Source organism: Dendropsophus ebraccatus, chromosome 5 (genome assembly GCF_027789765.1).
Source record: "Dendropsophus ebraccatus isolate aDenEbr1 chromosome 5, aDenEbr1.pat, whole genome shotgun sequence".
Lineage (NCBI taxonomy): Eukaryota > Metazoa > Chordata > Amphibia > Anura > Hylidae > Dendropsophus > Dendropsophus ebraccatus.
The window spans coordinates 140,815,221-140,833,686 of NC_091458.1; the positions used below are offsets into that span (position 1 = coordinate 140,815,221).

The 18,466-nt window shown below is 48.8% G+C and overlaps 1 protein-coding gene across 1 annotated transcript; it reads left to right on the plus strand.

Moving 5' to 3' along the window:
- Window positions 1-4,142: 4,142 nt before the first annotated feature.
- LOC138793867 (uncharacterized) lies at window positions 4,143-5,691 on the plus strand. The gene is made up of 5 exons (XM_069972583.1): window positions 4,143-4,230; window positions 4,321-4,374; window positions 4,480-4,540; window positions 4,846-4,928; window positions 5,184-5,691. The coding sequence occupies exons 1-5, from the start codon at window positions 4,155-4,157 to the stop codon at window positions 5,612-5,614; spliced, it is 705 nt and encodes a 234-aa protein (XP_069828684.1). The 5' UTR covers window positions 4,143-4,154; the 3' UTR covers window positions 5,615-5,691.
- Window positions 5,692-18,466: the final 12,775 nt, after the last annotated feature.

Consider the following 18,466-nt stretch of genomic DNA (forward strand, 5'->3'; position numbering starts at 1 on the left):
CTATTGTATATGGGGGGTGCAGGGGGGCTATTGTATGTGGGGGGTGCAGGGGGGCTATTGTATACGGAGGGATGCACAGGGGAGCTATTGTATACGGGGGTTTCAGGGGGCTATTGTATACGGAGGGATGCAGGGGGGCTATTGTATATGGGGGGTGCAGGGGGGCTTTTGTATGTGGGGGGTGCAGGGGGGCTATTGTATATGGGGGGTGCATGGGGGATATTGTATATGAGGGGATACACAGTGGCTATTGTATATGGGGTCTGCAAGGGGGCTATTGTACATGTGGGGGGTGCAGGGGGGCTATTTTATATGGGGGGTGCACAGGTGGGCTAATTTATACGGGGGAATGCACAGGGGGGCTATTCTATATGGGGGGATTCACAGGGGGCAATTCTATATGGAGGGGATGTTCAGGGGGGCTATTCTCTATGGGGGGAATGCATGGGGGCTATTCTATATGGGGGGATGCACAGGGGGGCTATTCCATATGGAGGGATGCACAGGGGGCTATTCTACATGGGGGGATGCAAGGGGGGATTCACAGGGGGGGCAATTCTATATGGAGGGGATGTTCAGGGGGGCTATTCTATATGGGGGAATGCATGGGGGGGCTATTCTATATGGGGGGATGCACAGGGGCTATTCTACATGGGGGGATGCAAGGGGGGATTCACAGGGGGGCTAGTCTAAATGGGGGGACTGCACGGGGGGCTATTCTATATGGGGGCTGCACAGGGGGGCTATTCTATATGGGGGATGTACATGTAGAGGAAGGGGGCTATTCCATATGGTGGGATGTACAACGGGGGGCTATTCTGTATGGGGGGATGTACAGCAAGGGGGCTATTAAATATGGGGGATATAGAGCAGAGGGGCTATTCTATATAAAGGGATGTGCAGCGGGGGGTGGGTGGGCTATTCTGTATGGGGGGGGATGTATAGATGAGGATGTTGCTGGAGCAAGAAGCCTAAAATGTCTGTCTGACAGATCCCGTGGAGATGAGTCATAGCCAGAGAAGCCTTCATGATGGCCGGAGCGAGATGGAGAAGAAAAGGACAAGTGGACGTCTCTTCATGCAGAGAAGACGCCTACTGAGGGCCAGAGTGTGATACCTGTGTTCTATGGTCACTGCTTTGGGAGAATATTAGTCTTTATATAGTGGCTGTTATTTGGTGGCAGTATAGTGGTATCCAGTCACCATATGCTGAGGGTGGTGGGCATGGTGTAATGGTATTACTCGTATTATTGGTAATATTAGTGTTTTATATAGTGGATTGTATTCAGTCACAGTGTAGCGGTATTAGTCATTATGTGGTGGTAATGGCAATGCTCATGGTGTGGTGATATTATTTGTTACTTAAATACTGGTAGTATTGGCAATATTGGTGGGTTTGCTTAGTAACAGTATGGCAGTAACGTGTACAGTATGGGGATAATATTGGCTTACAGGTGTTATTAACTATGACAGTATTATCATGCACAGAAAATTCAATAAAAATTCAAATAAATCCATAAATATGCCACATCAAATCCACAGCAGATTATGTTATAGCATTATTTTTGTGTGCTGATGGTGGGGTTCACGTGTTTAAGGGAGTAGTGGGGGACATGGCAAAATGAAGCAGAATTTGCTACAGCGCATATTTTACACGGCTATTCATGATATGGTATGTGGGCTGATGGGGTTTGATTGCCAGGGCTGGTTTTAAGTCCCAGTCCGGCCCTGGCTATCTACTATATAAGAGGCGACAAGGGAGGGCTGGCTACTATATGAGACTACAGGGGAGGGCTGGCTACTACAGTATATAAGAGACTATGGGGGAGGGCTGGCTACTACAAAAGAGGCTATGTGGAGGGCTTTCTACTATAGAAGAAGCTATGGGGGAGGGCTGACTACTGCATAAGAGGCTATGGGGGAGGGCTGGCTATTCCATAAGAGTTTATTGGGGAGGGCTGGCTACTATATATAAGACATGGGGAGGGCTGGCTTCTACCTAGGAGGCTATGGGGGAGAGCTGGCTACTACATAAGAGACTATGCGTGAGGGCTGGCAACTGTATACGAGACTTGGGGAGGGCTGGCTACTACATAAGAGGCTATGAGGGAGGGCTGGCTACACCACTAGAGGCTATGGGGGTGGGCTGGCTACTATATAACAGGCTATTGGGAGGGCTGACTTCTTTATAAGACTATTGGGGAGGGCTGGCTACTATATAACAGGCTATTGGAGAGGACTGGCTTCTATATAAGACGATTCAGGAGAGCTGGCCTCTATAAAAGTCACTATTGGGGAAGGCTGGCTTCTATATAAGAGACTATTGGGGGCTGGCTACTATATGGGGCACTACTGGGATGGCTGGCTAATATATGGGACATTTGGGGAGGTGACTATTATATGGGTCACCATTGGGAGGGCTGGCTACTATATGGCTACTATGAGGGGCAATATTGGGAGGGCTGGTTACTATGTGGGACACTATTGGAGGGGTTGGCTACTGCATAGGGCACAGTTATGGGATTACCTACTGCTTGGGGAAAATAATGGTTACCATTGGGGTTGGGGTTTAACAATGTCATAGCAGTTTATCATTTATCATAGTGCATGTGCTGGGGGACGCACACCACTGACAGTGCCAGGAACACTGCACGCTAATCTGACAGTGCCAGGACCGCTGCATGCGCTCTTCAATACGTCTATGTTTTTTAATTTTGGCCCACCGTGTATTTGAGTTTGAGCCCCCTGGTCTATAAAGTTGTGTAATGGATTATATTTCCAGCACAGTGTGTGAATACAGACATACTGGTGTAATGAGACACTACAAGTCCCAGCCTTTCCTAGAAATAAAAGAATATACACTGCACCAGTAATATACCACAAGCCCTAGGCTACATGAGGAAGTACTACAATTCCCAGGATATCCTGTTAATAAATACAATGTGTAACATTCAGCTACTAAAATCCCAACATAGTCAACAAGTAAATTACAGCGCAGTGCACCTATATACACATAAACACACATATATATCTATGTGTGTGTGTGTGTGTGTGTGTGTGTGTGTGTGTCTGTGCGTGTACACACACACACACACACACACACAATGCTGGTGTGTACATGCTTCACCACTGCTGATGAATAGATAGATAGATAGATAGATAGATAGATAGATAGATAGATAGATAGATAGAAAGATAGATAGATAGACAGACAGACAGACAGACAGACAGACAGACAGATAGATAGACCGACCAGCATTGCACCTGTAGTACCTCTGTTCTGCACTGCGCTGTAATTTACTTGTTGACTATGTTGGAATTTTAGAAGCTGAATGTTACACATTGTATTTATTTAGAGGACTGTAGTACTTCCTCATGTAGGCTATTCTGGGACTTGTAGTACTTCCATAATGCATTTATTAAATGGACATCTGGGATTTCTTTCTTTTTCTTCTCCCAGGCACAGTGCCATACAATGGGTAGTGGCTGTACCTGGTATTGCAGCTCCTCTCACTCTCTTCAGTGGTATAGGCTACAATGTCAGGTGCAGCTGCTAATAGGAAATGAAGAGTCCATCAACAAGAACAATACTGGGAAACAGCTGAAACCTGTCACCTGTGCCCAGGCTTGTTGTATATTACTGGTGCAGTGTATTTATTTCTAGGAAAGGCTGGGACTTGTAGTGTCTTATTACACCAGTATGCCTGTATTCACATGCTGTGCTGGAAATATAACCCATTACACAACTCTATTTTAGCAGCATAACATGGAACCTATGTATATTGTGTCCTTTTTTGTCATTATGAACTACAATTGGTCCAACAGAGAACATGTCCCCAATATGACTGATGTTATGTTGCAGTGTTAGTAACATTATATATGGTGCATTTAGTACTTTAAAAAAAGGCTATAAAAAAAATCCATCATACTGCTCAGTAGATAACAATCTACTTCCTACATACATTGCTCATCCTTATCTCCATGTTACTATGACAACAACATGTACACAACTTCACAGTACAGATCAGGTGACTGATGACATCACAATGCTATGTTAAGGAAAGCATTGTGATGTCATCATAGACGCTTTGTGACAGCTTCTATGCGCCCAGGATGCACTGGAGTCACTCTGTAGTTTGCAGCCGGTCGGAGAGGATGGAACTACAGAGAGTTCTCATGTTTTTATCCATGTGCAGTTTGTACTTCGGACAAGAGATGACGGAGTCATCAGGTAATGGCTTCATATTGAAGGAACTAAATGAACATTGTATTTCTGTAGCTGGGAAATGTATTTAATGTCGGTATTTTCCTTTCTTGACAGTGATCGGGGATGCGGGGATGGAGATTCCCATCAACTATAACGGAGGCCATAACAGTGAGTAGTTACTATCACAATGATGTTCATTATATACAAATATAAATATATGTTCCTAATAGTAATAAATAACATATAATAATACCTGTCCTTATTTATTACCAGGCGGAGGTCTCATTGGTGGAGTTATAGGGGTGATCGTGGCCGTTGCTGTCACCATTTTCTGGTAGGTTCCTGCTCATGATATGTTATAAGGGGCTCTGGGGTTATGGGATCTCTTCTACAAAGCGAGACATGAAGCCTTGAGGGGGATGAGAAAGGAAAGATGTAGGAATTCTGGCAATTCCAGTGTAATATAGATATAATATAGAGCTGACATGTAGTTTACTATCAGAACTATAGGGGGCGCAGCAACTATTGTAGCCATTCCCAGGCTATATACAGATAATAGGGGAAGGGATTATATATGAATAGGTAAATGAATTGTGATATCTATATAAGTTTATGTAAGGATTTTACTTTATTTCACAGCGTGATATATTGGTGTCGGCGCAGACGTCACCGCCAGCAGCCAGAAAGTGCTGATTTACAAGAAGTGGTTGTCCTTATACCAGGTAATAATTACTATACCATAAAGGGGGAGGGGGGTCTAAGATCTAGATTCTAAATGGTGGCCATACACTTGTATTATAGAGAGTTGTATCGCTGTCATTTACCTCATTCACTGTTATTTTTTATACTTTCACCCTTTCAATCTGTTAGTAGAATACTGGGTGCTGTTTATGGCGGCCTGTATTCTGTCTATGGAGCAGCAGGTATAGCTTCTCATAACACATGCGGATTCTCATGTCTTCCCTTTTGCATTGTAGATGTGCCAGAGATTGTGATATCAGAGGACAAGCCAGAAGAGGAGATCATTCATAAGGAAGAAATCCCTCAACAACATATAGGTATCCTCACAGTACTGAAAAAGACCACAGAGCAGACTGTAAGCCACATCAAGAACATCGCTAAAAAAAGTAACGTTGTGGATGCCCAAGGACGCATTCGGGACCCTGTGCCTATAACCTTGCAGGAGAAAAAGAGAGAGATATTAAAAAAAAAACGATTCTGGAGATTCCGCTCCTGGCTAAAAATAAGAAAAGAGAAGACCAGGACCAGGAGTCAAATAAAAAGAGAGAGAGAAGAAAAAAGCAAGGAAGTCAGGCTATGGTTAAACAGGAGGAGAGAAAGGGTCAAAATAAAACAAGAAAAAAACCTAAAGATACGCAGGAAGAGATCCTGGCTATGCTGCGGATAAGACCTGGAAAGCAGCCATGGACTCTGTGATACCAGCAGCCAGCAGCCTGTTTGTGATACATGTACATACCATCAAATAAATCCAATACATGTAAATCTTGATGACTTCTTGCCATTTCTTTTCCTATCACACCCTTTGGGTGAGATCACTGTGATTTCTGCATTTATTACTCTTGTACTATTCTCTTAAGTGATCGATGATCCTATAGCAGATGAAAGAATGTAGGGAGGCAGCAACGGACTGGGGTAATTTAGGCCCACTAGGGAATTTGATTCTAGTGGCGCACCCTGCATACACCAGGTATAACCACATTACATTTAACATTACTTTAGGGACTTTGCACAGTTCTGTGTATGTGAAGAGCGATGCCAGCTCATGGCTAGACACCACCAGCGTCGGGCTGGGCCTACGGAGGATACTCCAGGGGGTGCCCGCCTCCTGCACACTTGGTGGCTGAATCCCTAGACATTGATACAGCTGCTGTCTTCACCTGAATGTACCCCAGCATCGGACTTGGCCACCGGAGTATCCCTCAACTCTGCTGGCATCTGACTGGGTCCCTCACTTGCCCAGTCAGATGACAGCATTAAAGCTCTGACTCCCAGGACCAGGCCAACCCACGTCTCCTCTCTGGAACTGTATGCACTTGCACTACTGATGAGCGCTTACAGTCAGGGCCGTATTTGTCACTAGGCACCCGTGGTCCGGTGCCTAGGGCGGCGCCCTGGGGGGGGGCGGCACCCGCAGGGAACACTTTTTTTATTATTAAAAAAAACAAAAACAAAAAAACGTCCGTAGGCACCGGCCCACGGGTGCCTAGTCCGCGCCGGGGGGGGGGGGGGGGGGGGAGGTGTGACGGAGCGACCGGGAGCAGGCTGGAGGGCAGGCTGGTTCCCTCCCCCCATGCAGCGCCGAGGTCCGGGGTCCGGGGTGCGATGCAGGGGGTGAGCTTCCGGCACACACAGTCTGACAGAGGCCGGAAGCTCCCAGCTGCAGCCCCGCGGTCCCGGATCTTCTCCCCTGCTCGGCGGCGCTCACGTGATGTGACGTCATCGCCTAGCAGGAGAGAAGATCCAGGAACGCGGGGCTGCACCTGTGAGCTTCCGGCCTCTGTCAGACTGTGTGTGCCGGAAGCTCACCCCCTGCATCGCACCCCGGACCCCGGACCTCGGCGCTGCATGGGGGGAGGGAACCAGCCTGCCTGCCCATCCTGCTCCCGGCCGCCCCGTCTCCCCCAGCCCCACAGCGTCTACCCACCCCCCCGGCCCCCCTGCATCCTCAGCTGCCCCCCTGCTGCGGGGCAGCCTCTCCCCTGCCCCCCCAGCCTCTCCCCTGCCCCCCCAGCCTCTCCCCTGCCCCCCCAGCCTCTCCCCTGCCCCCCCCAGCCTCTCCCCTGCCCCCCCCCAGCCTCTCCCCTGCCCCCCCAGCCTCTCACCTGCCCCCCAGCCTCTCACCTGCCCCTCAGCCTCTCCCCTGCCCCCCCAGCCTCTCACCTGCCCCCCAGCCTCTCACCTGCCCCCCAGCCTCTCACCTGCCCCTCAGCCTCTCACCTGCCCCTCAGCCTCTCACCTGCCCCCCAGCCTCTCACCTGCCCCTCAGCCTCTCACCTGCCCCCCAGCCTCTCACCTGCCCCCCAGCCTCTCACCTGCCCCTCAGCCTCTCACCTGCCCCCCAGCCTCTCACCTGCCCCCCAGCCTCTCACCTGCCCCTCAGCCTCTCACCTGCCCCTCAGCCTCTCCCCTGCCCCCCAGCCTCTCACCTGCCCCCCAGCCTCTCCCCTGCCCCTCAGCCTCTCCCCTGCTCCCCCCAGCCTCTCTACCTAACCATCAGCCTCTCCCCCCAAACCTCAGCCTCTCCCCTGCCCCCCCAGCCTCTCACCTGCCCCCCAGCCTCTCACCTGCCCCTCAGCCTCTCACCTGCCCCCCAGCCTCTCACCTGCCCCCCAGCCTCTCCCCTGCCCCTCAGCCTCTCCCGTGCCCCCCAGCCTCTCCCCTGCCCCTCAGCCTCTCCCGTGCCCCCCAGCCTCTCCCCTGCTCCCCCCAGCCTCTCCACCTAACCATCAGCCTCTCCCCCCAAACCTCAGCCTCTCCCCTGCCCCCCAGCCTCTCCCCCTAACCCTCAGCCTCTCCCCTGCCCCCCCCCAGCCTCTCCACCTAACCCCTTAGCCTCTCCACCTAACCCTCAGCCTCTCCCCTGCCCCCCAGCCTCTCCCCTGCCCCCCCAGCCTCTCCCCTGCCCCCCAGCCTTTCCCCTGCCCCCCCCCAGACTCTCCCCCTAACCCTCAGCCTCTCCCCTGGTCCCCAGCCTCTCCCCTGCTCCCCCCAGCCTCTCCACCTAACCATCAGCCTCTCCCCCAAACCTCAGCCTCTCCCACTGCCCCCCAGCCTCTCCCCCTAACCCTCAGCCTCTCCCGTGCCCCCCAGCCTCTCCCCTGCCCCCCAGCCTCTCCCCTGCTCCCCCCAGCCTCTCCACCTAACCATCAGCCTCTCCCCCCAAACCTCAGCCTCTCCCACTGCCCCCAGCCTCTCCCCCTAACCCTCAGCCTCTCCCCTGCCCCCCGGCCTCTCCCCTGCCCCCCCCAGCCTCTCCACCTAACCCCTTAGCCTCTCCACCTAACCCTCAGCCTCTCCCCTGCCCCCCAGCCTCTCCCCTGCCCCCCAGCCTTTCCCCTGTCCCCCCTAGACTCTCCCCCTAACCCTCAGCCTCTCCCCTGGTCCCCAGCCTCTCCCCCCTGCATTCTCAGCCTCTTCCCTGACCCCAGCCTCTCTCCCCTGGTCCCAACCTCTCCCCCCTGCATTCTCAGCCTCTCCCCTGCCCCCAGCCTCTCTCCCCTACATTCTCAGCTGCTCCCCAGCCTCCCAGCCCATCCCCCTGACCCACAGCTTCTCCCTCTGACCCCCAGCCTCTCCCCCTAAATCCCAGCTTCTTCCCTGCCCCCCTACCGCTCCCCCTGACCCCCAGCCTCTCCCCCTGAGCCCCAGCCCCCCCTGAACCCCAGCTTCTTCCCTGCCCCCCCTACCGCTCCCCCTGACCCCCAGCCTCTCCCCCTGAGCCCCAGCCCCCCCTGAACCCCAGCTTCTCCCCTGCCACCCTAGCTGCCCCTCCCTGCTGGTCCCCTGCCCCCCAGCTGCTCTCCCTTTCCCCCAGCTGCTCTCCCTTTCCCCCAGCTGCTCTCCCTTTCCCCCAGCTGCCTCCCTTCCCCAGTCACCCCCAGTTGCCTCCCTTCCTCAGTCCCCCACCAGCTGCCTCCCTTGCCCTGTCACCCCTAGCTGCCTCCCTTCCCCTGTCACCCCCAGCTGCCCCCCTTCCCCAGTCCCCCTGTCGTCCCAGCTGCCTCCCTTTCCCAGTCACCCCCAGCTGCCTCCCTTTCCCAGTCACCCCCAGCTGCCTCCCTTTCCCAGCCCCCCCCAGCTGCCTCCCTTCCCCAGTCACCCCCAGCTGCCTCCCTTCCCCAGTCACCCTGCTCTGCCCGCCTGCAGACGAGTTGTGGTCGGAGAAGTCATCATGATGGCTGCACCAGATGGAGAAGAAAGAAAAAAGTTAGCGACGGCAATCGGAGAAGACGTCACCTGTGAGTCATTAGTAACTGCACTTTAATCACTTCTATAGTGTGCAGAGCCTGTGTACCATTGGGGTCTATAAGGGTCAGTTTATTGTTTGCGGTAGTGTACTGACACAGCCCTGCAGTCACTACAGTACACTAGTGCAAACTTTTAAACTAGGACCCAACTACAAGAGCTGCAGGCACTACAACTCCCAGCATATCCTGAGGGCTCCAGACTGTCAGTACTTGCTGGGAGTTGTAGTGCCTACAGCTGTTGTAGTTGGGTCCTAGGTGCATTATACACTGTATTCTTTGTGGCATATAAGAATACATAGATCTGTGGGGGCTCAGTGCAGGGAAGTGACCGCAGAACATCACTAATAGGGGATAGAACAAAAACATCTCCCCCTATCCCCTATTAGTGATGTTCTGGGGTCACTTCCCTGCACTGAGCCCCCACAGATCTATGTATTCTGATCTCCCGCAACGCCTCCAGGACCCAACTACAACAGCTGGAGGCACTACAACTCCCAGAACAGTCTGCAGCCCTCAGGATATGCTGGGAGTTGTAGTGCCTGCAGCTGCTGTAGTTGGGTCCTAGGTGCATTATACACTGGATGCTTTGTGGCATATCAGAATACATAGATCTGTGGGGGCTCAGTGCAGGGAAGTGACCCCAGAACATCACTAATAGGGGATAGGGGGAGATGTTGTTGTTCTATCCCCTATTAGTGATGTTCTGGGGTCACTTCCCTGCACTGAGCCCCCACAGATCTCTTTATTCTTATATGTCACAAAGCATCCAGTGTATAGGACCCAACTACAACAGCTGCAGGCACTACAACTTCCAGCATGTACTGACAGTCTGCAGCCCTCAGGATATGCTGGGAGTTGTAGTACAGTAGTACAATCCTATGATAACTGCCGCTGTAGACAGATGTATTACTGGACCTTCAGGGCTGATGGTTGTCACCCACAGATTGCAGCCACCAGGGGACTCGGCACACAGTGATTTATTACAGGGTTGTCCTCTCAGAGACTACAACTCCCAGCATACCCTAAGAGCTGTATAAATGGAGGGTGTTCTGAGATTTGTCACAGATACAGATGAATTCAGGAAAGGAGCGGGGTCAGCATGTCGTGTCTCACTGGTTGTATATTGGTGGCTCCAGGTACCCCAGTCCAACACTGGACAGAACCAGTCCCCCGGCCTCCTTCCTTCCTCCATCACGTCTGTTTGATGAGAACAGCGGGCATCAAGCAGAGCGGCACCCAAGTGCCAGGGTATATACCATGCATGTACAGTAACGGCGCGGCGGGGGGGGGGGGGGTGAGGGGGGGCGCCTCTGCGTGCAAAGTGCCTAGGGCAGCATGAACTCTAAATACAGGCCTGCTTACAGTTCCTCCTGGGCCAGCACTGGGACTGACACAGCATAGTAAAGTTAATTTAGATTCAAATATTTTATCACATATTCGATCGAACTCGAATCTTTCGAACAGTGCAGTATTTGATTGGATACTGTTCGCTCATCTCTAATTATAATATGGGTTTACTGCTATGAATACAGTGTTTTATTTTTTACATAATCGATATGTAAATGTGTGTTGCATGTAAATGCTGTTGCTTTTTGTGTGAAGGAGGCTTAAAAGTGATGACCAAGATAAGGCTATGTTCACACAACATTTTTTTACACTTGTTTAAAATGACGTCCGTCATTTTGAGCCTAAAATAATTGACGTCATTTAGCTGTCTGGCCTCCCCTTAGTGCTATGACGGCTGTTGGTACATTATTCTAGTTTGGGGTTACTAATTGACCTTTAGTTGCAGGTTAATTAAAAAGTCCATTGAATTTAATAGTAAAAACTGAGAAAGAACGGTTGTGTGGACAACTAATAAAAAACATCCACTGTTTGCGGAAATAATTGTGATGATCATTATTTTGATGTGAGCGGCAATAACGTCCGTTATTCAAAACCTTGTTTACATTGGACGTCTGTCATCCCACTGACTTCAATGCATTACATAGGAGTCAGTTAATTCGCGGCAATAACGGACATTATTTTAAGTAGCAAAAGCAGCCGTCTTTCCTTTATTTTTGACATTGTGTGAACATAGCCTAAAAGTCTTTTTATGTTCAAAAACTGTGCCGCAACTATCCACGGGCAGTGTATGGATTTGCAACCTAGTCCTGTTCACTTCAATGAAGATATATCAAAATGAAGGAATTACTCAGTTGATAAAAGTAATTCTGTGTAACAAAAAAAAAGGACAGACTCTCTTTGTAATCCTGGATATCACACAAAAGAAATGATTGTTCTATGTTTTGACTTTTTATCTAGCTTATTTCTTTTTTAACTTTGAAGACTGACTGGTTTATTATCAGAATTTTTCTGAATCCATGCGTAACATTTTAACTCTTGTTAGTTAACAGGAATCAAGGCAGTAATGGGCACGGACCTGAAGAGAAGAGTCAAACATTACACAAAATTATCAGAGATGTACAGGTAGATAAAACTCAGTGGGTGACAAGGTCCTTGCCAGGCGATGTTTCAAATCATGGAAGAAGTACTGAAATCTATTCATCACTATGCATGGAAAAGTGATTTGCATGCCTCCCTGAGTACTTACCATGTTTTTCCTTTCTGAATAGTAAAAGGCCAATGTTGTCGTGCATTTGCTTTTGGAACATTTAATAAGCTCAATAACACACTTCAGATAGCGCATTAACCTAAATTGCTGCACTTTGCTGTATGCCAGCTCCTACCTTCTGTCTGCTTATTCTACCTAATGTATCATCTGTCATGTGTTATTTTATCAGCAGATCACCTTTCCGCAGAGAAAACATTTTGGAGCAATTTTCTCAGCAAACACTAAAAGCAATTTTGTATAAGAGACTCAAGTATAAAAAGTTGATGTTCTCGTATTAATAATGGTGACAAAATGGACACAATTAAACATTTGAAAAGTGCCCAGAAGCCTAATTTAAACATTATAATTTAGGCATTTAGTAAAGTACTCATAAAGGGAAAAAAGGAAAAAAAAATATGTTGTACAATGTTTTTAAATGCCTAGTTAAAAAAAAAATTAGGACAAAATTAATTTAGCTGTCTTATGCATAACATAATATCTACTAAATTGATGACCAGGATAAGGCTTTGTTCACACAACGTTTTATTCAGCTCTGTTTAAAATGTTGTCAGTCATTTTAAGTCTAAAATAACAGAAGTCATTCAGCTGTCTAGCCTTCCCTAAGTGCTGCTGGTACATTATTCTAGTTTGGGGTTACTACTTGCCCTTTGGGTGTAGCTTAATTGAAAAGTCCATTGAATTTAATAGTAAAAATGGAGAAAGAACGGTGACAAAAGAAAAACTGTATGTGAACAACTAATAAATAAACTTCCGATGTTTGTAAAAGACGTCCGAAAACATTTATCATGTTCATTATATGTGCATTGAATAACGGACGTTTTTACCGCGGACGTCAAAATAATGAACATGATCATTATTTTCGGACGTCTTTTGTAAACAGCGGAGGTTTTTTTATTAATTGTTCATACACAGTTTTTCTTTTGTCACCGCTCTTTCTCTGTTTTTACTATTAAAATCAATGGACTTTTAATTAAGCCGCACCCAAAGGCCAATTAGTAACCCCAAACTAGAATAATGTACCAAGAGCCAACACTGCACTAAGGGGAGGCCAGGCTGCTAAATGACGTCCGTTATTTTAGACTCAAATGACGGACGTTATTTTAAAAGGAGCTGAAAAAAAAATGTTGTGTAAACTTAGCCTTTCTCTGTTTTTGATGTTGTGTCAACACAGCCTTAGGGTACAAACCCACTTGCCGGATCTGCAGCGAGTCTCCTTGCTGCGTTTTTGCAGCGAGACTCGCTGCAGATCCCAGCCCTATACTTTCATTAGCAGAGAAACTCGCAGCAGGGATGTACATCCCTGCTGCGATTTTGTCTGCAACCCTCCCCATTAACCCCCTAGCCGCCGGACATTATACATTACCGGGTCCCCGTTCCTGCTTGCTTCGGGGCTCCCGGTGTCTTCACGGCCCGCCCAGCCAATCAGTGCGCTGTGGCGGGGCAGCGCACTGATTGGCCGGGCAGAACATGTCGGGAGCGGCCGAAGCAAGCAGGAGCGGGGACCTGGTAATGTATATCCTGCCCGCCCCCCCTGCAGCCCCGATTGCCCCTGGCCGCATGATCGCCCCCCGCACCCCCCAGCCCCGATCGCCCCCAGCCCCCGGCCGCATGATTGCCCCCCGCACCCCCCGGCCGTACGATAGCCCCCCGCAGCCCCGATTGCCCCCAGCCCCCGGCCGCACGATCGCCCCCCGGGGGGCGGGGGGCGATCATGAAGCCGGGGGGTGCGGGGGCCGATCATGCGGCCGGGGGGGATCGGGGCTGCAGGGGGTGCGGGCAGGATATACATTACCAGGTCCCCGCTCCTGCTTGCTTCGGCGGCTCCCGGCACGTTCCGCCTGGCCAATCAGTGCGCTGCCCCACCGCAGCGCACTGATTGGCCGGGCGGGCCGTGAAGACACTGGGAGCCCGGAAGCAAGCAGGAACGGGGACCCGGTAATGTATAATGTCCGGCGGCTAGGGGGTTAATGGGGAGGGCTGCAGACAAAATCGCAGCAGGGATGTACATCCCTGCTGCGAGTTTCTCTGCTAATCAAAGTATAGGGCTGGGATCTGCAGCAAGTCTCGCTGCAAAAACGCAGCAAGGAGACTCGCTGCAGATCCGGCAAGTGGGTTTGTACACTTAAGGTATTTTCACACATAGTATTTCCGTCAGTCTTTTTTTAAACCAAAATAAAGCGGAAAACTGACAGGGCAAAATTATAATAAAAAGATTTTCACAGCTTCAGTTTTGTCAACCTGCTCCTGGTTTTGGTTGAAAAAAAGACTGACCAAAATGCTGACATACATACTATGTGTGAACAAGTATCAATAGGTGTCAATGGCACATGGTTATATTTTTGCTATATTAAAGGGAACCTGTCACCCCCCATGCCAGGGTGAAGGCCGCCCAACCCCTCGCTAGAGCCCCGGATACTTACCCCATCTCGCCAAGTCCCATTTCTGGAGCTGGTCTCGGGACCGAGATATCCTTGTCGGAAGCCCGGTGCGCGCACTGAGTCCGACGCCCATAGAGAATGTCGGCTCCCTTCATTCTCTATGGGCATGGGACTCATCTATGCAGCACGCGCGGCGGGCTTCTGACAAGGATATCTCCGTCCCGGGACCGGCTCCAGGAACGGGACTTGGCGAGATGGGGTAAGTATTTCTGATGGGGTAGTATTTTTGCATTCTGCAAAGATTTTACTTAGATGTATCCTCTGAGGTACATGTTGGCCTTAATGATTCAAACACATGCCAAAAGTGTGGCCTATTGGCATAGATTTGACAGTTTATCCTCTTGACAATGTTTTTTGACAGTAATTAAAATTATGTTGAATTCCCTTTCATTATAATAAAAGACAATAGAAGACACATGCCATTGTATCTTTATACACTGCCACACGATGGCATACATTTTTGGATTACTGCTATCCTCTAAAGTGAAAGTCTTTTTTTTTTTTTTTTTCAAAACATTTTATTGAAAGGCTGTTGCAGGGTTGTACATACATTACTCAAGTTGTAACAAGCGATAACAATCCAGTACAATCCATGGTATAGAGCAACAATAAAGATACTAATACTGTGCCTCCATCACCTCTTTTCCCGTGATGCATCCCTTAAATTACTGCAAATATCGCAAATATCGGCCCATTTCAAGCCCGTCCAAACTTAGACTAGGCACTATAATAAAGTACTTGCTAGCGATAGGCAGTAAGTCCAATTGATACATAGGGGGATAATAAGTAAGGGCAAACAAAACATGCAAATTTGTAAAGTAGAAGCGAGTTACATACCAAACTTGCCAACCGGCAAAACTGTCAAAAACTCTCACAGGATTCGTCTCACCATCACTCTCCACGAGGGCCTAAAAACCAAAAGACCAAAAGGACCTCCACAGAAATTGTACAGAAATTACACCAAAATCAGTAGTAACCCAGTCCAGAAGGGAACAGGTGCCCCCGATAATGTAAAAACCGCCACCCTCCTCCTACTCGGAACCTTACAGCATCCGCCATTGCTATCATGACCGTACTCTGAGGTTCCGTAATGTGCCCCTCAGATCTTCCTTGCAATACCAAGTGGTATACTTGAATGTCTCCATAATCTGAGTCCTCTCGGAGTCAGTGAGTGCTTTTTCCAAGAAGCATCTCCACTTCTTGAAAAAACCGGAGGTAGATTTCTCCTTGTGACGTTCAGTATCCCTTTTATCGAGAATCATAAGCTGTTTCAAGGTTGCTATTATTTCCTGCAAAGTTGGTATTTGTGGTTCCAACCAATGTCTAAGCAAGCATTTCTTCACTACCAATAGAGTTATATGTAACCCCTTAACAGCTATACATTTGGATGCATCATCATCCGGGTCTAAAGGCATATAGTGGAATATAGTCGCCCTGGGATCGTCAGGCACCTCTATTCCCCATATGTCATGTATATAGATTCTCGCTTTCTCCCACAGAGGGCGTAGAGAGGGGCAAGCCCAGAGACCATGTAATAGGTCCGCTTTGTCGAGATCACACTTAGGACATTTACGTAAGTAGTGAGCGGGGGCTGCAGCATATGTGAGATCAAACGCATAGGTAGCTCTATGAATAATTTTATATTGCATCTCCCGCCACTGCTCATTTACTATCGCCAATTTCACCTTTTCAAAGCCCTCCCTTATTTTCCTGGACATGGAGTTATCACTCAGTATCCGTTCCCATTTACCAAAGGCAGATGTGGCCACCGAGCTAAGTAGTTGACTAGTTAAGTCCCTGTAAAGCACTGATAGTGAGTGTACATCTTTGGGGGGACCCAGAAGATTAGCAAAGTGGTCACATCTATCTACATCTACGTCTTTAACTTGTATGGAGGTATAAAAGGCTCGAAGCTGCGAATAAGCTAGAAAATGCTGTTCGGGTAGATTATATTTACTCATGAGGCTGAGCCAGGGAAGAAGCTTACCCGTTTGGGGGTCAACAACATCTCCTAACTTCAAAATCCCTTTTGATTCCCATTGTCGGAATTGGCAGTTAGAGCTGCCTTGGGGAAATTGCGGATTGGTCCAAAGCGGTAGGTAATCGGACACGTATATGGGCAACCTGTATAATTTGCGTAGCGTTTTCCACGCCATCAAAGTATCCCTCAATAACCAACTATTCTTTATCTGGGGGGGTAAGGAGGAGTATTTCGTATGCAGAAGCATGGTCAGGTCATACGGTCTCGCCAACTCTCTTTCCAGGGCCGTGTTAGAGAAGAAAGAGGTGTCAAATATCCAATCCCTAATATGTCTTAGCAGAGCCGCTAAGTTATAATGACGGATATGTGGAAACCTGACACCTCCGTCCCATTTAGACATACATAATTTAGTATATGCTATACGTGGTCTCTTCCCATTCCACAAGAAGCGTGTGAAAGATGACTGTAGCTTTAGGATGTCCACATGAGTTAACAACAGCGGAATTGTCTGAAGAGGATACAGAATGCGTGCAAAACTGATCATTTTCAGTAGGTGGGCTCTACCAAACAGGGACAATGTGAGGGACCTCCACCTCTCTAGTTCCTGCACTATTTTCTTTATCAGGGGCGGGTAATTTAAGTTATAAATTGCTGCAGGAGTCCTACCTACTTTAATTCCCAAATAGGTGATATGATCTCTGGCCACAGTAACCTGGTAATGCCCCGTGGGTGTCAAGATATGTGGTGCCAAGAAGAGCAGCTCACACTTACTCACATTTATCCTGAGACCTGAGTACGTCCCATAATCTGAGATAATCCGAAGGACCACATCTAAATGGACCTCAGGTGACTGTAAGAAGACTAGCATATCGTCTGCGAAGCATGTTATTTTCAGCTCCGCTCCACCCACTTTGATACCAGAGAATTCAGTTGTGCGGGATAGATAAAGCGCCAGAGGCTCAAGTGCTATGTTAAATAGCAAGGGTGACAATGGGCACCCTTGCCGTGTCCCTTTTTGCAATGGTATCTGTGCAGATAAAAATCCGGGAGTATGTACCCGTGCTAGGGGTGTGCTATACAAAGAATCCACCAGTGAGCGGAAATTCCCCGTGATTCCCATATGGGTCAGTACCAGACCTAGCCACCCCCAGTCCACATTGTCAAAAGCCTTTTCGGCATCAATCTTCAATAAAGCTTCTGTATGACTCTGTGAGCTGTGGTGGCGGGTCCAGTCCTGAGCCAATAAGACTTGTCGTATGTTCGCAACCGCCGATCTCCCCTTGATAAACCCCACCTGATGAGGGCCAATGAGCTGCGGCATATAGTGTGCCAGCCTATTCGCCATTATCTTAGTGAGTATCTTAATATCTTGGTTCATGAGGGAGATCGGCCGATACGAACCGGGCAAAGTTGGGTCTTTGCCCGGTTTTAACAAGACTTTTATATATGCCACATTACTAGAGGGCATCACTGGGCCACCCTGTAAGATGCCATTAAATAGTTTTGTTAAGATGGGAGCGACGTCCTCATGTAGGGCTTTGTAGAACTCACTAGAGAAGCCGTCTGGGCCGGGCGCTTTACTGTTGGGCAATATTTTTATCGTACCTACAACTTCTTCCATGGAGATCGGCGAGTTTAGAAATTCTATATCCTCCTCAGACAATGTGGGCATTCGCAATTTATCTAAAAACCTTTTACCCAGGGACAAGTCCACTGTCGTCTTTTCATATAAGGTTTTATAAAATTCCCCCAGAATCCTATTAATGTCATATGGTTTCTTGTGGAGAGAGCCACGCGCATCCCGCAGAGTAAGTATGTGCTGAGCCGGGTGCCGTCCTTTCGCTAATCGAGCCAGCAGCCTCCCTGCTTTATTTCCATATTTAAAAAAATCCGAGCTAAGTCTATCTCGCTGAAAGCTTTCTAGTCTGTCCAACCACAGGTCATACACCATTTTAGCTGCTTTCCAAGCCTCCCTAGAGTCCTCAGTGTCAGTTTGTAAAAATGTTGTATATGTTTCCCTAAGTTGTTTCGTGGCCATCATATGTTTGTTCCTGGCCTCTCTTTTACGCGCCGCAGTGAATGACAGTATCTGTCCCCTGAGGACAGCTTTTGCTGTCTCCCAGAACAATGTAGGGTTATCAGAATGTGCCTCATTATCCCGACTATATGACATCCACCAACCTTTGAGGTGTTGGACAAACTCCTCGTCCTTTGTCATAAATGACGGAAAACGCCACAG

What these genes read in the sequence shown, in the direction of transcription:
- LOC138793867 (XM_069972583.1), top strand. Translation starts at nt 4,155, where the DNA reads ATGGAACTACAGAGAGTTCTCATGTTTTTATCCATGTGCAGTTTGTAC. An exon ending in AGAGATGACGGAGTCATCAG is followed by an intron (nt 4,231 to 4,320) that starts GTAATGGCTTCA and finishes CTTTCTTGACAG; the next exon opens with TGATCGGGGATGCGGGGATG. An exon ending in AGTGGTTGTCCTTATACCAG is followed by an intron (nt 4,929 to 5,183) that starts GTAATAATTACT and finishes TTTGCATTGTAG; the next exon opens with ATGTGCCAGAGATTGTGATA.